The following is a 21,667-nucleotide window of genomic DNA, read 5'->3' as shown; positions in this document are numbered from 1 at the left end:
TTACAGAGGTCATGCAGTGCAGAATTCAAACCAAAGAGGAATTCCTTATGGATGATAACATCTTCTCAAGGCTCCTGCTGATGGATGATGTTGTGCTGACTGTAACAGGTCTTGGAATACTATAGTGCCTCCTTAATGAGGCTGAAAAGAGTTTGACTTAGTACTGTATTCATGAAAATCCAAATAGTTGAAGAATGCAATTCAATAGACTATCCCTTGAGTTGCTTAATCATTATTTTAAGCATTGCAGCTGGATAATGAAATAGAATAGATCCAAAACTAAGTATAAGGAAGAGAATGGCCTGGATTACAAATAGGAAGTTATAAAGCACTTCCCAGTGTTACATCATGGATTTGAATCATAGAACACAATAATTTCATTGGAATCAAAATTCTAGTTGATCCTGAAGATAATGGAGAGACACATGGTGGGCATAAATTGGCCTCATTATATTACCAAACATTATTTACAATCAAGAAGGGACATAGATGATTGGAAAATTCATATTACCACTCATATTAGATTTAGTAGATACATTCTACAGATTTTAAACATACAGAAGGCATTAAAAAACAAAGTGATTTATCTTGGCCAATGTAGCTAGAAGGAACTAGTAGTCAGATATGAACTCAGTTCTTTCTCATTCCAGTGCAATATTTTATAGCATGCTGTCCCTTAAAGTAATATTGCTAGTCTTTTCATCTTACAGATGATAATAATAACAGCTAACATTGAGAAAAAAGTATATTAAAGTTTGCAAAGTGTTTTATAAATGTTGTCTCATTGGATCCTCACAACACCTCAAGGAGGACAACTGTGGTATGTAGGTGCTATTATTCTCATTTTCTAGATGAGGTTGTTCAGTTATACTTCATTATCCCATTTGGGGTTTTCTTGGTAAAGATACTGTGGTGGTTTGCCATTTAGTTCTCCAGCTCATTTTGCAGATAAAGGAACTAAGGCAAACAGGGTTGAATGATTTGCTCAGGGTCACATAACTACTATATAAGACAAGATTCAAACTCATATCTTCCTCATTCCAAGTTGAGCACTCTGTGCACTATACCATCTAGTTACTTCTAGATGAAAACTGAGGCGAAATGATCTAAGACAGACGTTTTTATGATAAGATGAAAGTTCTAAAGTAATACTGAAGTCACCAGTTAAAAAATATTATAGCTTAAGTCAAAATGATGTTTAGCAGCTTTATTTACAAAGATTGTCTCCTCACTGAAGAACCAAGGAAGGAATCACTCCACTCAAAGGGAAGCATCTCCTCCTCCAGCTCAGGCTCACCAAGTCAAGAAGTTCAAAGGAGAAGTCCCTATGACAGGAAGTTCAGGACTTTTTATAGTTCTTTTTTCACAAGGATTATATGCAGTTGTTATCCTACAGAACAAAACAACAACAAAAACAAAAACAAAAAGACTTCCCAACACTTTACAGATCATCTTGCCCAGAGATTCTTAACTTTTTATACTGTGGACCCCTTTGGCAATCTGGGAAAGCCTATGGACCCTCTTCTTGGATCTAGATATCCTCAGCAATACAGATTCAAGTTAATTACAGATCCTTATGATGAAAAATGTCATCTGCTTTCTGACAAAGAACTCATGGAGTTTGAATGCAGACTGAAACATCTAAATTTCTCCTCCTCCTTCCTTTCCTCTTCCTCCTCCTCCAAAAAAGTGTTTTTGCATGTAATATGGGAAAAAATTAAATTTTATTTAAAAATAACATAAAAAAATACAAGGTAGCTAAGTGGTAGCATAAATAGAGCACCAGGCCTAGAGTCATGAAATAGAAGGGTAAATATGGGTGACACTATTACTTGTTGCAATAACTGAATGCTCTGGCTTGAGACTAGAGATCAGCTGCTACAGGGGAACCTGATGCTGCCACACAAGGGAACTGCTACACAGGGGAACTGCTCTGGTGTTTGCCTACTGATCCCTACTGATGGCTGATGGATCAGTATATCTTTCTAACCTCCTCCTCCCTTTCACTCCCTCCCTTCTCCAACCCTCTGCTCCCTGCCCCCCTTCATCTCCCAATTCTTCTTGAAGCCTTTGGCTTCTTCCCTCCCCCCTAAGTGAACTATAAAGATCTTTTCTTTTCCTTTTTCAAGTAGGGGTTTATTGGGATAACAGGATGGGAAAACTGAGGAAAGTGGGATGAGGGTTTCCCTAATCTATAAAGGGAATTTGAGAGGGTTATGGAAATAGTCCAGTAAGAAAGGTGAGAAGAGGAACAGTTAGATAAATGGAGGACAACAGTTAAGATCTTCTTTCTTCTTTTATAACACCATCAAGGTTTTTCAGTTTCTCTTTCTCTCTCTGTGGCCAGAAGAAACCCCAACTCTTGGTCAGTCAAAATCTCAGAGAGTGCAGAGGTCTCCCCTTAATCAGAAAGCCCCCCAAAACAAGCCAGCACAATCAATGTCTTCAGCCAGCCTCAGCTGTCAGAGAGAGAGAGACACTCCCCGTCCCCTCCCCCTCAGTCAGCTCAACTGCCACTCCTCCAGGGAACATTCCCTTTTAGAATCTTTGTCTTGATTGACAAGACAGGTCCCCAGCTTAGTCTCTTGCATCTTGGCTTGTCCTTCAAAACCTTTCTCTCTTCATGCCTCTTCCACAGTCAGAAGGGCCTTGGTTTAAAGTCAGCTTCAGACAATTCCCAACTTTGTTACCCTGGGCAAATCACTTAATACTAAGACAGAAAGTAAGGGTTAAAAAAAAAAAGAAAAAATAGGAAGAATTTACATACAGATGAATTATATTTAAATACAATCATCAAAATAAAAAACAAAATAACAGTCCTCAGGTTAAGAATCCCTGCTCTATCTAATTCAACACATTTATTTTAAAGATGAAACTAGGGGCATTATGAAGAGTCAAGCTCAATGATCCAGGCTTAGAAAAGGTATGTAATATTGTGCTATAATGAAATGATGAACAGAATGATTTCAGAAAAGAGCTTCATGAACTGATGTAGAGTGAAATAATCAGAAACAGGAAAACACTGTACACTGTAACAGCAATATTGTGGAATGACCTACTCTCAGCTATACAACGATCCAGGACAATTCTGAGGGACTTTTGACAAAGAATGTTGTCCTCCCGCAGAGAAAGAACTCTTGGAGGAGAAATGCAGATGAAAGCATATGTTTTATCACTTGTTTATTGGAGTAATTTTATAAGATTATTTACTTACAAAAATGAATAATGTGGAACTACGTTTTGTATGATAATACATATATAAAAACAAGAAAAAATAATATTTAAGAAAAAGGAAAAGTATGTTAGGATTTGCACTCTAGTTTTTTGGTTTCAAAGCCAAACTCTTCCCACTAAACTGTTTAAAACTGGCTTGAACTGTCTCCTTAAATAAATATGAAATGGTAGAATGAAAACATAGAGCTAAATGCTAGTTGTAGCATAAGAGAAGATACGGAAACCTTCCCAGAACCAGGCAGAAGTTCAATATTTTAGTAAAAATTTTGAAACAACTGTATGGTTTTAAAAAAGGGTGGAGGGGAGCAGGGAGGGAAAGCACCGAGGAGAAAACTACAAATCCCATAATGCATTTCTTTTCCATATTCGTTACGAGAACGGAAAGAACGTTATCGACCAATCCCACACACAGAGAACTTGCGCCGCCAGCCAATCAAACGTCCAATTGGACTTCCGGGGATGGGAGGCGGGAGGAGACCTCATTTTAAAATCTTGTTGCTTGGTGCTGTCATCGTCTCGTTTTGAGACACTGTCCCGTAGGAGAAGGAGGGTCGTCTAGGGTCTGCTGGCCGCGGCGGGAGGCCGCCTTCTCCGTAGCGGTTAAGAAAGAGAAGGAGTGAGGTCGAGCTGTCGGCGCCCAAGTCAAAAGCCCGAAGCAGGTGATTGTTTGGGCCTGCCGAAGGGTCAGGGTCCGGGAGCTCCAGGGTTTTCAGGGCCTGGCTCAGGACCTAGGGGTGGTGGAGGTGGGGTAGGGGGCCCTCCAGAGGGTGGAGTCCGCAGTTGTTGGGACGACACAGCTCCGGGCGTCAGGAACCTCGATGCAGAGAGGGGTGTGGCATGGTGGTACCCGGGACTGTAGGGGGAGGACTCATGGAGATGCTGGGAAAGCCAAGCATTAGCAAGTGCCTGCGAAGCCCCTGCTGTGCGCTGGCACCTCCAGCGCATCTGCATTCATAAATGCAAGAAGGTCAAGTGCTTGCCTCCTGGATTCTAAAATCCTCCAAGGAACGAACCTCGGAGGCCCTCCGGGACCCATATTTTAAACCCTTACCTTCCTCTTAGAATCAATATTGTGTATTGATTACAAGGCAGAAGAGTAGTAAGGGCTAGGCAATGAGGGTTAAGTGACTTGCCCAGGGTTACACAGCTAGGAAGAGTCTTAGGTTAGATTGGAACCTGGGACCTCCCATTCTGGGCCTGGCTCTCAATCCATTGAGCCATCTAGCTGTCCCTAGGAGTACATCGGTTAGCCCTGTAAGGAACCTTTAGGTATGCTTAACTTTTTATGTGTGTCATGGACATCTTTGACAGTATGGTGAAGAATATAGATACTTTCTCAGAGAAATGTTTTTAAATGCATAAAATAAAATAATAGGATTTCAGAGTTGAAAGAGTTACCAAAATATGAAAAAAAAAAGTTCATGGATCCCAATTTAAGAATCCCTACTTTTAAGAGGCAGTAATACTAGGAGCAGCTAGGTGGCTCAATGAATTGAGAGCCAAGACTAGAGATGGGAGATACTGAGTTCAAATCTGGCTTCAAACACTAATTAGTTGTATAACCTTGGGTAAAGTCACTAATCCTCATTGCCTACCCCTCACCCCTCTTCTGCTTTGGAACCAATATATAGTACTGATTCTAAGGCAGCTGACATTTATGCAGTTCATTAAGATTTGGATTATAAAACTTTATGCATACACTTATATTTGATCAACCAATTTAATCTCTTTCCATGTTAAAGATGTCAAAATTGAAACCCCAAAGAGAAAGGGACCTTCCCAAGGTCACTACCAGATAGAAAGCATCAAAGCAGGGGTAATAATAATGGCTAACATTTATGTAATGCTTACTATGTTCTAGGCCCTATGTGAAGCAATTTACAATTATTTCATTTGATCTAACAACCCCCGTTAACCAGGCGCTATTATTATCCCTTTTTTATAGATGAAAAAGCTGAGGCAAACAGGGATTAAGGGATTTGCCCAGGGTCACACAGGTACTAAATATATGAAATCAGATTTGAATTTAGGACTTTCTAACTCAGAGATGATGTCTTGTTTTACAAATAAGGATACTGAAGCCCATTTTGCAATGACCTATCCAAGATTAAATAGCTAGTAACTCTCAGGTATTTAAATTCAGGGCTTCATTCCCCAGACTCAGCATTCTTCCCAATTAATCCCTGCTTTTTTTGATCTTCCTTAACATTAATGCCTTCCCTCTGAGATTATTGCCAATTCATCCTCTATATATCTTTTTTGTATATATTTGTTTGCCCTATACCTAACTTCCTACATTGTGAGCTCCTCCAGAGTAGGCATTGTTTTTGCTTTTCTTTTTATCCCCAGCACTTAGCACAGGGTATATATAGCACATAGTAGGCAATTAATAAATGTTTGTTGATATGGTAGTGTTCTGAGATATGTGATCTACTTCAAGATGTTTAGCAAAGGTTATATTTACCTCCCCAAAATGGGTTGGATAGGGTATATTCCTAAGATTAACCTTATTAGAACCAATACAATCAGGCCAATAGCATTGGTGAACTGGGCTTTGGGGGAAGAGTGACCTGGGTTTCCTAAGATCTCAGGAATTTTGGTATGGGATTTGGTGAGTAGGAGGGGTGAGGCTAGAAACCAGAGCTAGTTGAACCCCAAGGACTGAGAGAAAAGAACGTGGACACAGGTGTCCAGGCGCCTAACTTCACTGCACACCCCATTTAAAAGTTGGATTTTCAGGTTTCTTCTGTAAATATGAAAAGAATTTCCAGAAAACTTTCCCTTGTTGACAAGCATCTCAGGGATTAATGACAACAGTCATTAATTAACCTTAATTTTGACAGTTCAGGAACTGTTGCTGTTGTGTTTTTCAGTATAGGAAACTAAAAGGTTAATACTGATTTCAGATCTTATGGAAATCAAAACATCAAATGGAATTCTATCTACTCTGGATCTTTTATTTATCAATAGTGCCTTCTAGTATTGCTTGAGCATTCATTTTTATGGCCACCTGAACTGCAGTTTTGAAGAGTTGAGCATACATTTATATTGGTCTTATGGGAAGGTTTCTTACATAGTTGCAGAAATCTTCGAAAGCTGCATGAATGTCAGATCTATTTTACTTATTTTTCTCTCTGTAATGCCTGTGTCATTGCATATAGCAAGTTCTCAAATAACTTTTATCTTAGTGAAAGAATAAGTTTGTTGACTTGAGAGAACTTCATTGCTTTTTTTTTTTAATTTGAGGATGACATTTTGAAGGAGAGGGGACTGCCAGAGAATAAAAAGTACCATTCCTGTATCTTGATGAGAAGCTCCCCAGTTTATATTCTGAACCCCAGAATGATTCTTGAACCTTGAACTTTGTTTCATGTCTGAGGCTAGTGTGAGGTACCCAGGGAAATTTAAATTTATAAAATCTTTTCCAGACCCTGCAGGCTTGAGGGTTCACTCCTTATTTCCAAATATGCTTGGTTTTGATTATTCTTTAAAAAGTTTAGAATTGTTTTACCCACCTAATAATCCTCAGGACTATTGATACTAGTCTAATTTCATAGTTTGTTTTTTTAAGACAACAGAGATACATAAAACCTGCCTGAAATAAAACTACCATGTATTTCTAGGCACACATTAACCTAAAGATAACAGTTGGATAGAAAAGCCTTTTGGTTAGTTAGCATTTTGATAACTAGAATTAGGTGGTTAGGTGGCATAGTAGATGCATTTCTGGCCCTGGAATAAGGAAGACTCTTCTTCCCGAGTTGAGTCTAGCCTCAGACTATCTGTGTGATATTGAGCAAACCATTTAACTCTTTTTTTTTTTAAACCCTCACCTTCTATCTTACAATCAGTACTATATTTGGTTTCAAGGCAGAAGAGTGGGAAGGGTTAGACAGTGGGGGCTAAATGATTTGCCCAGGGTCACACTCTTGGAAGTACCTGAGACCAGATTTGAACCGAGGGCCTCCCATCTTTCAAATCCACTGAACTACTTAGCTTCCCCCAAGTTCCTTAACTCTTATCTGGAAAAGGAGCTGAAGAAGGAAATGGCAAAACCACTCCAGTATCTTTGCCAAGAAATTTCCAAATGGAGACATGAAAAGTCAGACACAACTGAACAAAACTGAATAACAACAGAATAATGTTTTTTTTTTCCACAACCAAGATTTGAATTGCCAAATGAGAGCTTCTCATGGTGGTAGTATTTAATATCTTTGTATGTCTTCAATCCTTAAATTCCTGATAAATGGTGGACTTCTATGGTGGTAGTATTTAATATCTTTGTAATCCTTCAATCCTTAAATTCCTGCTAAATAAAACTTGTTGAATTTTGGTAATATGGAATCCTGTTGTTAATTGGTTTTCGTGCCATTGGACCCAGGCTTCCAATGCCGAGAGAGTGGGACTGTCTCTGTGAATCGACTCTTCCACTTAAATCTCCCTCACGCACAAGTGTCTTTGTGCACACTCATCTATACACCATACATGAGTGTGCACAAAGGCAATCGTCGTTACCGAGAGACTACTACTATGTGCAACAGTCATGTCCCAGAGATATATCATGAATGTCTCACAGTTATATAGAAATCTTAAGTTAGTTGTATATTTTAGTAGTTCTACAATACTCTAAAATATCACTCACTGTAACAACAAACTTGTCTACATTAATTTTTAAAATGTGATTAATAACATGTTCTTTTATTTATTGTAGCATGATGTCTCACATAAAGACAGAAGAAGAGTTGGATTTATTTAATAAAAGTATAAATGACTTTTGGAACAAATTCCGAAATACTACACTCAATGAACACTGTAGTCAAATGGTGGGGCTGAGAGATACTTATAAAGACTCCATTGAAGCACTGACAGGTACTCTGGGTAGCTCAAAGCATGTTTCTGGGTTTATGGTTACGTTATTTGATTGAAACTTAAATTTCACTTTTTCTTACAGAAAGATTGTCCACAAAGATAAAAGAAGAAGATCGAATGATTGAGACTTTTCTGGAATTCAGGAATAGTATGTGATTGACATTTCATATAACTCCCAGTATGTTTTAATGGGTATTTCTGTGGTAATCATGGAAACCTGGGGAATCTACAGTTTTTTGATTCCTTCATAAATCTTAGTTTTGATATTAGTGGTCTAAATTACTTTTCCTCTTTTGTTCTCTGCTAAATTTTTTCTACATATTTACTCTTGTCAAACAGCTTTTTTTTGAATTCTAATTTATAGCACATAGGGTTAGACCCTTTATCCTGGTCACCAGGATTTAGATGGCAGTCACCTCGTTGCCACCAAAATAATATTTTTAAATGCATAAAATACACATGATTAAAAAGGAAACCAAATATATTGAAATGTAATTATAAATTAAAAAAAAAAACAAACTTTATGGACCCTAGGTTAAGAACCCTTAGTATGGGGGCTGGTAGGTGGTTCAGTGGATTGAGAGCCAAACTAGACCTTGGAGGTTCTGGGTTCCAATGTGGCCTCAGACATTTCCTAGCTATGTGACCTTGGATAAGTCATTTTATCCCAATTGTCTATCCATTGCCATTCTTCTATCTTGGAACCAATATACAGTATTGATTCCAAGGTGGAAGTTAAGGGTTTAAAAAAAAAAGAATTCTTGGTGTAGGGACTAGTTGTCATTTGCAGATTTGCTTTATATAGTATATAAACTGTTCAGAGAAATATATGTATGTGTATATGTACATACCTATATATATATAATTAAATTCATTCTTTACCCCTAAAGCCTCCCCTCTTCCAAACTTCCTTATTACCATCCCAACATTCACTTAGACTTACAACCTAGTTATCCTCCTTGCCTCTTCCCACCCCCAACTCCTCCTCTAAATCCTGTTGAGTCTACTTTGTGACATCTGTTATATACTCCCTTCTCTCTTGACACTGTGACTGCTGCGCTCTGGTGGTGCAGGCCCTCATCACCTCATCCCTGGACTATTGTAGTAGCCTGCTGGTCATTCTACCTACCTCAAGTCTCTTCCCTCTCCAATGCATCCTCTGCTCTCCTTCCAAACTGAGCTCCCTAAAGTAAAAGGTGGTCACGTATATGATCTCCTTGAGAGCAGGGGCTGTTTTTTGCCTGGCTTTGTAACTGTAGCAATTAGCATAGTACCTAGTGAGTCTTTTATAAGTGCTCATTGATCGATCTCTTGCCCACTACTACATCTATTCATATAGATAAAAATATCTTACATGTAAAGTTAATTGTTTTATTATATGTATACTTTTATAACTATTAGGATGAGTTTCTGCTATCCATTATTTAATTTTTTAGAAAGCAATGTCATTTTGCCATCAATTTTTGGAGAATGTTTGTTTTACCTTTCATAGTTACAAGCTAAAGGAATGAATTCTCAGCTGGAACAGGGAGAATTGTTTTTATATTGTTGAAAATGGTTTAGCTACATGAAACCTTGGCATTAGTACTTCTTGTGGGTTTTTTTCTTTTTATAAACAATTCCCTAAATATAGACATATAAATACCTTAACATCTTTAAAAACAGTTTCTGTTCTCTTCCTTTCTTTCTTTGGCCCTGATAAATAGCTAAGTAAAATTTATCTAAGAATAATAATAAATATGTTACACATCTGTATAATATATGTACACATTTTATAGCTATCCATATCCAGAATAAACTTATTCAAGAAAAACAAGATAACCTATTAAAACTGGTTGACGGTATACAAGACAAGGAACGAGAAATGGAAAAACTGACAGAAAGGATACAAGATCTTAAAGAATCATTGGATAAGAAAAAAGAAAGTAAGTACTTTCATTTGTAAGTAATTTTTGAAGTGTTAGACTACTCTGTTTTATTTATAGGAATGTATAATATTACCTTTCAGAGTGATGAAAAAATCTAAGTGACACTGTTTTTGTCCAAAAAGGGGCTGGCTACCCTCCTTGGGATGAGGAAATAATTCAGTTTTTTTCAAAGGGAATTGATACTCAGTTATTAATGTAAGACAGAAGGTAATGGTTTAAAAATAAAACCAAATTCATGGAAGGAGATTATTATTTAATCATTAACATAATTAGTTCCCAAGATATTTGTAGAAACAAGATCTTTTTAGTGAGGCAGTCAGTACTTGAATTGCTACTTTCACATGTCTTCCAACTCTTACTTTGGTTTTGTGTCACTTTTATAATACTAAAAGAGCATATCTAACTTTTCTACTAAGAGATATTAAGTATGTCCTTTGTATAATAATTTTCTAGTAAATATAGTAGAATAACTTTCTAGCTATGGGCAGATCAAAATAATTTCAAATTAAATAAGAATCTATATTCATACGAATCTTCCACTATGCATTTGAGGCGTGGTTTCTTATATCTAGTAAGGACTTGGCAAATGTTTGCTTTGAAATGAACTCTGCTTTTCATTGCAATAACTGATCATCTCAACGAACACAAGTCCCTAAAACATGGCTCCTTCTCAAAACAACATATGTCTGTCTTCCTTAGCTTGATTTTCTCTACCCACTTTGGAGCAAATGCTGTTTTTTTCCTTTGCATAAAGTAGCAATAGAGATGGGATGGATAGAAGTAGCCTTCTCATTTATGTCTATGTCAATATATTAACTTGCCACTAGTTTTCCAGTATGTGTGTTGAATATTGTTTTAAAAGTTTTTGACACTTATTCTATCTCTTTAAAATCAATAGTTATTTCTGCTGCTAACAAAGCCAATAAGGAAAGGTTGAAAATGCTTCAGAAATCTTATGATTTGTATAAAGATCAACTTGGACTGGAAATTCGAAAAATTTATGGTAAGTTTTTATTTTGTCAGACTTCTAAAAAGATTATAAAATTAATACTTTAAGAATTTAGAAAAGTCAGTATTCTTGGTTCCATGGATAAGAATTTAAGACCTTTAGAAATTAAGTGTTGAACTTTTACTTTTTTATAACCTTTAATTAGTTTTAAAACCATAATCTTGACATAGCCATCAAATATCCTTATTTTAGTTTATGTAATTGGACATTTTGTTAAAATTTTTTCTTCCTTATTACTTCATTTTGGTCCTACATATTGCCCAGTTTAAAAGTTCTGCTCTATTAGCAACATTTTTTTTCATTATATAGTTGAGATAAAGTCAAATAAAGAAGTGTTGCCAAAAACATTTCTAAAGATTCTTGGTTTTATTTGGTCAAATTTTTTCAAAATTATTTTTGTACACTTTTGAACAGAACACAAGTTTATATAAAAGTATACTTTGAAGCTACTATTTTAAAGCTCCTCAGAGAATCAATAGGGACACTCAGTGCTTTCAGTTATGAAGAGTAACTTGATATCTAATGTTTAAATATTTATTTTTAATTTAATTAATTAATTAAAACAATTTAATATTGTTTAATATTGTTTATTTAATATGTTTAAATATCTAATATTTTAATTCAAATAACCAGGAAAAATTTGAAATTAACATTTCCAACAGAATGGGCTATCTCTTGAGATAGTGGGTGAATAAAAGTTATTTTTAGCCACATAGATAGGAGTTTGTCAGCTAGCAGAGGTAATAAAAATTTATCTTAGTTGTAAAATCTTGGCATGTTATAGTAGTGGATCAAACAATTTAATTTGTTTAATTCTAGGTGAAAAACTTCAATTTATATTCCGATGTATTGACCCTAAAGCCCCTGAGAAACCATTCACCTTTATCCTGCGCATAAATGAAGAAGGGGATTATGAAGGTGCATATATTTTATCTAATTGATACTTCAGTCTTTTAAAGAATATCTTACTTGGTTATAAGTATAAAAAATAGAAGTGAAAGTATAAAGTTTTCACAAGATGTTACTAATTTCTTCTAGAATAACTTGCTTTGACGTTCCTCCCCACACCTCCCCCATATATAGAGGCTTGAGCACAGTTAAATAAATATTGTCTTCTTGACTGTTCAGCTAGGAAGGCCACAATGTGGCCCAGTGCCTAGAGACAAAACCTGAGACGTTGACACTCAGTATCAGATAGTTTGTTGTACTTTGATCATAAATATAAATGATTCCTCCAGAGGGATTTATAGATGGAAAGGCAGTGTAAGGAAGGAAAGAAACAAGCCCTTGTTAGGCAATTACAATATGCTAGATAGGTAGCATGCTAATTGCTAAAGTTACAAATGCAAGTAAAAAACTGGACAATCCTGATCCCAATCTAATGTGGGAATATAGTCACAAAAGGGAGCTAAAAAGCAGGGGTTTGGATGGGAGAGATGGTTGGAAGGTACATGGTTTTGAGGGGAATGAAGAGTAATTGGCCTAGCTGGCTTCAAAAAATGAAGGCTCCAGAAAGAACTTGCCAATGAGAGAAGGGAGGGGAGAGGAAGGATTTTCAGTGGCTCATCATGGCAGCAACCCTTGAAGGTAGTAGGCTATTCCAGAAATATACTGATAAGGCTTTAACCAGGCACTGGGGGAGGGTTCCAAATGAACTAGCAGCAGAGGGGACACGGTTTCAAAATCCAGAGAAACTCAAGAACAGAGCTGGTAGGAAAATGAAAAAGCGGGCATTAAAATGGAATATTTTCAATATAAAAAGTTTAATTTTAAAATATTATACAGTACCTTTAGAATACTAATGAGAAATCATCTTACTTAATTCTCCCGTTTATTCTGCCTCTCCTTGCCCCATAAATGAAATAAATAAAGTTTTAAAACCTTTTCTTTCCTTTGTTAACCAACCTGTACTGGAATACATTCAAAGTAGAGAGGATAGAAATGGTTAAATCTTCCCTTTCCCATTAAGTGTTAGGGCATAGAAATATATAAATATATGTGTGTATCCATCCACTGGGGAGAGAGAGAGAGAGACAGAAGGAAGAGGAAAGGGAGAGATTCAGAGAGAGAAGGTGAGAGGGGAGTTGAGAGAGAGAGAGAGAGAGAGAGAGAGAGAGAGAGAGAGAGAGAGAGAGAGAGAGAGAGAGAGAGATGTTAATAGGAGAAAAAGGAAGGAAATTAAAGTTCATAAGTTCATGTCTTCATAGGACCTTCAAATTCCAAGGTCCACTGTCCTCTACTTCTAGCAATTTGTATTTTTATTACTCAACAAATTATATCCACACTGCTATTGAGTTGACAAACTGGTCGACCCCTTTCTCTGTAGTTTCTCTGCTCTGAGAAAACACAATTTTAACCGTGTAGTTAGTTGTTTTCTGGAATTCTTCAAGCTCTTACTTTAAGTGACAGAAGGTGAAAAGACAAGGTCATTTTCTATTCCTGGCCTCTTTACATTCCATCCTTTCTTCATGATTGTAGCACATAGCTTAACATTCTTTGCTACATTTTCCACTGCCTTTAGTCCCTGAGACATTAATAACCATACTGATGACTTCTTTAACACCTTAGGCTCCTCAGGGCCTGAAAAATAGTGAAATGAGTTTTTTCTTATATGCTGGCTAGAATACTGATTAGGAATGGAATTCTAAAAATGGAATTCCACAGATTTGAGAAATGATGTTGTTAGAATAATTATATAAACTTCAAAGGAACCATTTGGAAGGGAAACAATACTTATTTGGGTATTTGTTTCATCATGCATATTCAGTTGTTCTCACAGTAGTCATTCTTGTCAATTCTTAATGACTGCTAAAAAGGTTAGGGAATGGGGGGAAGCAGTGCTTTATTGATATTTGCAATCCAATAAAAGATAAAGTGCAAGGTTAGTGGATGAAACAGAAAATCTTGATTTTGTAGTTTCTGGATAAACTCAGTTCTTTGTTCCTTTAAGTTTGGCCATAATTTAATTCAACAAACATTGGTACTTATGCATAATACTTACTAACTAGTAATCCAAGCTAAAGCTTTGAAACTGGTTTAACCTTGTGGAACATCACTATCACTATAGGGTGAAATTAAACAATAAAGAAATGAGGATTGGATTATCAGTTTTAAAAGAAGGCCTTCTCTCTGGAACATCAAAGTAAAAGTTAATTTTGCTAGTGCCAGTGAGATGGCACTTTATGAAAGAAGAAAGATATTTCTGTTTTAAAGTTAGCTGAATGACAACAATTTGATCTCTAAAGGTCACATCTACTCTAGGGAAATCTTCACTGTGAAAAAGGCAATATAACTTTGTCACTTACATTGGCCTCTTTAAAAGATGCCAAGTGGCCCTTATGAGATGCTGGCCAGAATCTACATAGAGAAGCCCTTATGAATTCTGTTAGATAGGGTGAACCAGCAATTCCATCTGTGCAGGGAGCTCCCAGTGGAAGAACTCCTTCAGCAATACAGATCAGCACCTCTTCTACACTTAAAGTCCAATAAAGTTGTCATACACAAAGAGATTAAGTTATTTACCCTTAGTTATGTAATCAGGTTTGTTAGTGAGGAGGTGCTACAGAACTCAGGTATTCCTGATTTGAGGAATGGCTTCCTATGATGCTTCCTTTCTAGTTTCTACAACTGTGATGAAAGTATTCCTTTATCTGATTAGTTCAACAAAAACAAGCTGGGAAATGTTTTAAGGGCAGAAATTTGTTTTTTGACTCTTTATATCCCCTGCATTTAGAACACTAACACATAGTAGGCATTTAATAAGTGTTTATTAAATGAAGTAGAAAGATAAGATCCTTACTTTGGTACTGTTATATTAAATATGATTTTATGGGATCAATCACTATTGCCTTATTCAGTCAATTTGTATAGAAAACTTAATACTCTACAGATATATCATCATCAAGTATGATATTTGTGATTCTACTAAAAGTTGAGATTTAGACTCTTGATATCAGGAAATGTACCTTCTACCATTGTTCCTTAGGTAAATCAGGTTTGATTTAGTTATTTTGATTTATATCACCTTTTCCAGGAACATTACCTGTTGTAATATGGAAAAAAGTTTATACTCCTTTTTCCCCCCTTACTTTTTTCCATTTTGATTTTACTTTGCTTCCCAGTCATTCTGAACCTCATGCTATATTCTGCTTATGATATACCTGAGAGAAAAGGGAAAAAAAAAACACAGTAAAAATATTAGAAATGTTATCAGTTGTAAAAATCAGAAAATTAAAATAAATTCTAGAGTATTAGACTCTTTTTGAAGGCTTCCTTATTTATAAAAATCTGAATCAGAAGTGCTTGCCTAGGGGGACAGATCAGTAGCTCAGAGATTTGATGGGAGGTCCTGGGTTTTAAATCTGACCTCGGACACTTTCTAGGTATGTGACCCTGAATAAGTCACTTAACCCCTATTGTCTAGTTCAATACACACTATTGATTCTAAGGTTGAAGGTATGGGTTTAAAAAAAAAAAAAGTACTTGCCTAGATTTTGGAAATTAATCTTGTGCATATATTTTGCTGATGTCAGCACTTATTCCCTATCACATATTGTACCCCCGTCATACTTTAGTGCATTTTAATTAATTTCTGTGGCCAAAAATGTCTACCACTGAATGGCAGCTTTCTGGTGATGCACTTCATTGTGTTTCCTTTAGTCCTTTTTTTTTAATCTTTTTTTTTGGGCAGGAATAACATAGGAAATCTGGTTTTCTCTAACTACTTTATTATATAAAAGCTGTATAACTGGCTAGAAACTATGGGAAACAGGATTGTAATGATAGCATAGCTAAATTCTAACTTCTAAAATTCAAGACTGTATCTTCAAGGCATATTTTCTAATCCCATTCCATAACTTATTTAGATATTATTCTTTTCTTTTCCTCAAATTATATCAAGTAAGAGTCTAATATCCCTTTCTTCCTTCTTCACCATCATAAGATGTACAGGCTTTGGACTAAAGACTTTTCTGTTCTGGCATCTGTCCCACTGTACTTATACATTGGATGCCTCTAGGTTGTCTATTGGTCTATTTTTATTAGTAGTACTTATAGCAATTTGTTGTTAATAGTGCTCATAGAAAGAGTAATAATGATAATATGAATTGTAAGTATTACTACTAGTAGCAGTAGTAATATTAGTTTGGTATTCTAATCAGTTTCTGAAAAATAATAGAGTTCTTTTGCCAGTGTTACTGTCTTATTTATGTTATAGCTCCAAGGACTTTTCCTTGGCCATGCCTCTATTACTTGAGATAAAATGTTTCCAGAAATTATAATATGACTAGAAAATTCTAAAAATAAGATTCTAAACCAACTAAGGTTACATTCAGAAACAATAAGGGACCTCAGACCTAAGCCAGCAATTAATCAATAAACATTTATTAAATTCCTAATTTGTACCAGACACTATTCTAGGTGCTGAGGATACAAAAAGAGACAAAAAACAACCCCTTCACTCAAGGAGCTCACAATCTAATTGGAGAGATAATATGCAAACAAATGTATACAAAGCAAGCTATAATCAAGATAATTAAGGAATCATTAAAAGAGGGAAAGAAATGGATTTGAGGAATTAAGGAAGGCTTTTGTAAAGGTGGGATTTTAGTTGAGACTTAAAGGAAGCCAGGGAGATCAATAGTCAGAGAGGAAGAAGGAGACTGTTCCACACAAGGGGATGGCTAGAGAAAATGCCCAGAGATGTGGAGTATCCTTTTCCTGGAATAGCCAGGAGGTCAGTGCCTTGGATCACAGTATTGTTTTGGGGGGAAATGTAAGAAAACTGAAAGGTTAGGAGAGGGCTAGGTATGAAGGACTTTAAATGCCAAACAGTATATTGTATTTGTTTCTGGAGGTAAGAAGAAGCCACTTTAGTGAGGTTACGTGATTGGAACTGTGATTTAGGAAAATTACTTTATGGAGAATGGATTAGAATGGATAGAAATCAGAGGCAGGCAGACCTACCAGTAGGCTGTTATTTCTGACTTCTGTGCCTTCTGCAGATTGGCTACCAAACTGATGAAAAGTTGCATTATTTATACTTTCATTCTTACGAATATAATCTGTCTAAATGTAAAGCAAAATGCAGCCCCAATAATAGTATTGAACTATTCAGAGATAAAAGCAGAGAAAGGCCAGAAGAGAGTTAAGATTCAGAACTCAAATATATCCATTGTGCCTCAGGCATTGCAATAAAAGGGATTGAAGTTCAAATCTTATATGAACACTTATATCTGGAATAGTTTCCTCTCTAAAAATTCTCTACTCATTTATCTGGGATTGAACCAGCTCAATTCATCAAATGTACCTGTGTTTCTATAACAATTCCCTACTTTCTTAATCAGAGGGTACTTACACATATTGAACTCTTTTTGATGACCTCATGAACATCATGAACATTCTTCAGGTTTGTGGGAATGTAACTTGATGGTGTGAGACCTGACCATAACAGGACCCCTGGACCTTTATTTCTTAAGAAAGTCCCTCCTGTCAACTTTGATTCTTTGAGATTTTCCCAAAAGATGCTGCTATATATGCTGCTATATAGATTTTGGGGCAGCGTAACCTCAGCTACCTTTCTGTGTGATTAGTTAGCAGATTTGGCAGCAAAGTAGCCTTCCAAGTGGTTTTCTAGCTTTCTTGAAGATTATTTTCATGGTGTGTTTTTCAATGTGTCAACTCCATTCCAAGCATAATCTATGATTTCTAGATATGATGACCCACAGGAACATCCTTTCTGGCTTTTATCCAATTCTCTGTCCCACTTGCATTTCATTTATATGGTGGAGTCCCAGATAAGGAGGGAAAAAAAAGGCTTCCTTTGCCATTGTAAGAATTTGTGATAGTGTTCTGAAGGTGACTTCTCTAAAGCCTTTGTTCTTCACTCTCCTGCTAATGATACTTATGTAAATATCAAGATGCTTATATAAAATACCAAGTCATTGTTTCCTGCAATTTCTCCTTCATGTTTGACTTTTAGCAGAATTATAGGGACAGACAGCATTAAAAATACATGACTGCAAGTTCTGTATATTTCTTGAATAATGGACCATTTTTTTTCATGAAATCTTTTCTATGAAAACATTATATATTCTGAATGAGAAAGATGGATAGGAAGGTGGTTAAAAAATAATCCCAAATACCAGTCCTGATTTCTTGAGGTGGAATCTGCAGCAGCAATAGAATTAGCTATTATTTGGTAAGCCTCTGGTTTTGAAATGATCCTTCACTTGAGGTACTAAAAAATATACCTCTATGATCCTGGTCAAATTCCTTAACCTTCTGGGCTTCAGTTTCCCCATCATGAAAAGGTTGGACGAAATGGCATCTGAGGCTCTTTCCAGTTCTGAATTTATAATCCTTTGACTTTACAATATTAACTGTCTCTTTTTTTCCCCTTTAGTATCAGATAGTGCTCCTCATCTGGAATGCTTGGCTGAATTTCAAGAGAAAGTAAGGAAGACAAACAATTTTTCAGCTTTTCTTGCCAATGTTCGGAAAGCTTTTATTGCTTTGGTCTGTAATGAATGTGTAAATACTGTGTAAAGACTATATTTTCATTTTTTTCCTTACTATTCCCTTTAAAACTTCTAAATGACTATTATATGTCTGACTCTTTTTTGAATTTTTAGTTGTATTTTAGCTTTACAAGAATTAATAAAACTTTATAGCATACTTGTGAAAGCAAATTTTGTCAAATGTTCTGTTTCCCAAGGGAATAAAAAATAGAATGCAGTAGTATGTTTTGTTGTTTGTATTTGACACATATGCTAGTAGTTCATTGCTCAGCAAATAAGCAACCCCGTAGAAGGAAAAATTGTGTCTTGAGTCATAAACTCGATTTTCTTAACCACTGCTAACCAGCTACACTAGAATAGATAAGATCCAATGAATTTTGTCATTTAATATTCATATGAATATGAAAGGTCCTTCAGTAATTGATTAGAAGTTGACAAAATAGGGTGGCCAGAGCTGGTGATTTAGGACAGCTATAACAATATTAATTATTAGAAAGTTCAGACTGATATAAGAAAGAAAAGAGGCATGCATGCAAGACAGAAAGCTGAGGACAGAAGAGCTGTCAATCAAAAGGAACATTCCATTTGGAATGTTCCTGGGAAAGACAGTTGGAGCCAAGCCAGGCTGAACTGGGCTGAGAAGAGTCTGAACTGGACCCTTTTTGGCTTCTGGAGCTGGGGGAGAGGCTTGTGAATCTAAACTTTTGGCTGCTTGTGGCTGATGGTGAAGACCCTGAAACTTTTGTTGACTGCCTGAGGTTACCTGACTAGTTAGAAGAAAAGAAAACAATTGTCCTCATAATTCCCTGATTTTGTGTCACAGTTGTGACAGAACTGCCATTTCCCCAATACCCTCCAAACCAAGGCTCTTTGTATAGACTAGGGAAAACCCCATCCCTCTTACCTCATCCTCTATCCTTGTAATGTCTTCCCCAATAAACTCCTTACTTGAGAAAGGAAGAGAAAAGAGTATTTCCGCTGAAACCTCATAGTTCACTCTGGGAAGGAGGGGGGAAGGGCAAAGCTGAAAGGCTTTTGAAGAGGGAAGTGAAGGGTGGAGGGTAGGAAAAATCGTGATCCATTAGCCATCTAGTAACAATCAATAGTCACCCTCAGAAGCTTCTCTCTATTACACTGATTAGTGAGAATGAATACCAGTAATAAGTATTTATTCATAAACCATTGTAGTCATTTTTTTCTATAGTTCTGGCTCCTTCTTAAATCAATGACTGGAAGCTGAATTCTGGCTCTTTGATGATCAGATTAGAAAACAAGAGATCAGGGTTTAAGAATGGTCACCTCTCTCTAATTTTCATCCATTCATGGAGAACGAGTAAAACTACTCAAGAAAGTTTGAGTTTTTTTCATGTTTTCATTATTTAGGTTAAAATGAAATGAAATTTCAAAACACCCAGACTTATTTAAGCATAACTACAAAATTACATTTCAAAACCAAATAGAAATTATTTGGATATTCATATTATTCTGATCTCATCCATGGATTACTGGTGGATAATTGTATTTCTGCATAAATATGCTGATCACAGAATATTAGTATTAGAAGGGACCTCAAACACTATCTAATCTAATTTGAATCTAAAAGAATTTCCTTCCACAACATATCCAACTAATAGGAAGATAAGGCCATAGATTTGAGATATAAGAAACCTTGAAGGTCATTTGGTCCAATCCCTATATTTTACAGATGAGAAAACATGACCATGGAACTGAAGACTTTGCCAATGTTACAGAGCAGGTGATAGGGCCACCATGTCAGTCAGTCTTCTAAGATGTCTAGTGAGGGTCTTCACATTAATTCAGACTGTCCATTCCACTTTTGGAGAGCTTTAATTGACATTTTTTTTACAACTTCTTTCTCTTATAGTTCTGCCTATTAAGTTCACACAGAAAAAGGTCACTCCTTTCTAAATAGCCTGAACGTAGTTTTTGTGATCTCAGCCTTGGCTTCTCCAAGCTATGCACAAACTCATTAGGAGCTGGCAGGTTAGTAGAAAGTTAGATTAAAAGTTTTATCTCATGCAATAATTTTTTTGAAAATTGTTTTCTTAAAGATGAACAATACATGTAAAAAGTGCACACAATGCTGATTAAACTTACTTTTATTATATTAAGGACCTGGTGAAATATGCCAAATACGTTTTATGTTTTAAAATCTCCTGTGTGATGTTGAAATAAAACAAATAATTTAGAATTTTGCCTAAATTGGGAAGTAGAGCAGCTCAAGTAGTAAAAGGGATTGAAATGAGATCCAGATGGGGTCAACTAAGCTGTTTTCTAGTTTACAATATGGCAGAATGGTCAAAATCATTAAACATATAATTACTAATTAAGTAAAACCTGAGAACATCAGCACAAAACTTGTAAAAGTATTCAACTAATGGGTTTGATGTTTTCTATTTCAGGGATAATTGGAATCAGAAAATTCCATTTAAATTCTAATTCAGAGATTTCTTTAAATATAGAGACAATTTGTAATTTTTTAGGTTGTGTGATATGGTGCATTTGCCTCTTAGAGTCTACATAGTCTGTTCACTTTTCTTGCTTTTGTATGATCTGAACATGAAATGACTCAAATTATTAGCTGGGTAGTGTCTCAAGGTTACATTAAATGAGATCAAAGTTAATACTGAGAATATAATATGATATATATACATAATATAATAAAATAAAATGTGAATTAATATCATAAGCTACACCTGGCTTGGTGAATGAAGCTCCCCATCCACAAAGCCCCAGAATTTTGGTATATCTAAGTTGTGTACAGTACTGTTGTTTGGAAAATCAAACCTATTTTTTGAGATGTTGGATCAGGGTCATTTCTATTATTTTCCTTGATGTTTCTTGCCACATCTGTCAAAATTGTTTTACTGACAATCCATGTCTGGCAAATTAAAAAAGCTCTTTTCTAGAATAGAACTAGGCTTTTGTCTAAATGAGGCTAACCTATTCATAAGTATAAAATCATATAATCTGTTATACGAAATATTTTTTCTCGGTGAATTTTCTTGAAGGATCTCTAAGCTCTTTGAAAATGAGCCTCTCTTTTTCCCCTATGAGAGAAGTTAGTAATTAATAATACATACTAAGAT

General features: G+C 35.8%; 2 protein-coding genes across 3 annotated transcripts in view; one reads left to right on the top strand and one right to left on the bottom strand.

Annotated features, from left to right (window-relative positions):
- The first annotated feature begins 3,685 nt into the window (after nt 1-3,685).
- SPC25 (SPC25 component of NDC80 kinetochore complex) lies at nt 3,686-18,728 on the top strand. 2 transcript variants are annotated; one of them, XM_016433694.2, is made up of 8 exons: nt 3,686-3,893; nt 5,180-5,231; nt 7,946-8,103; nt 8,186-8,251; nt 9,882-10,028; nt 10,930-11,034; nt 11,860-11,958; nt 18,443-18,728. In XM_016433694.2, exons 3-8 carry the CDS (start codon nt 7,947-7,949, stop codon nt 18,583-18,585), a joined length of 717 nt encoding a protein of 238 aa, XP_016289180.1. In that variant the 5' UTR covers nt 3,686-3,893; nt 5,180-5,231; nt 7,946; the 3' UTR covers nt 18,586-18,728. The 2 variants fall into 2 exon arrangements, with proteins under 2 accessions (XP_016289180.1, XP_007494382.1); XM_007494320.3 differs by lacking the exon at nt 5,180-5,231 and having other exon boundaries at nt 3,687-3,893.
- The window catches only part of NOSTRIN (nitric oxide synthase trafficking), a 115,602-nt gene continuing 107,071 nt past the window's right edge, over nt 13,137-21,667 (bottom strand). The window contains exon 17 of the mRNA XM_056793977.1: nt 13,137-15,200. Coding sequence (XP_056649955.1) covers nt 15,190-15,200 — 11 coding nt within the window. The 3' untranslated portion in view covers nt 13,137-15,189. The remainder of the gene's footprint in view (nt 15,201-21,667) is intronic.

This window comes from Monodelphis domestica, chromosome 4 (genome assembly GCF_027887165.1).
Source record: "Monodelphis domestica isolate mMonDom1 chromosome 4, mMonDom1.pri, whole genome shotgun sequence".
In the NCBI taxonomy this organism is placed as follows: Eukaryota; Metazoa; Chordata; class Mammalia; order Didelphimorphia; family Didelphidae; genus Monodelphis; species Monodelphis domestica.
This window is presented reverse-complemented; position numbering and strand designations above follow the sequence as displayed.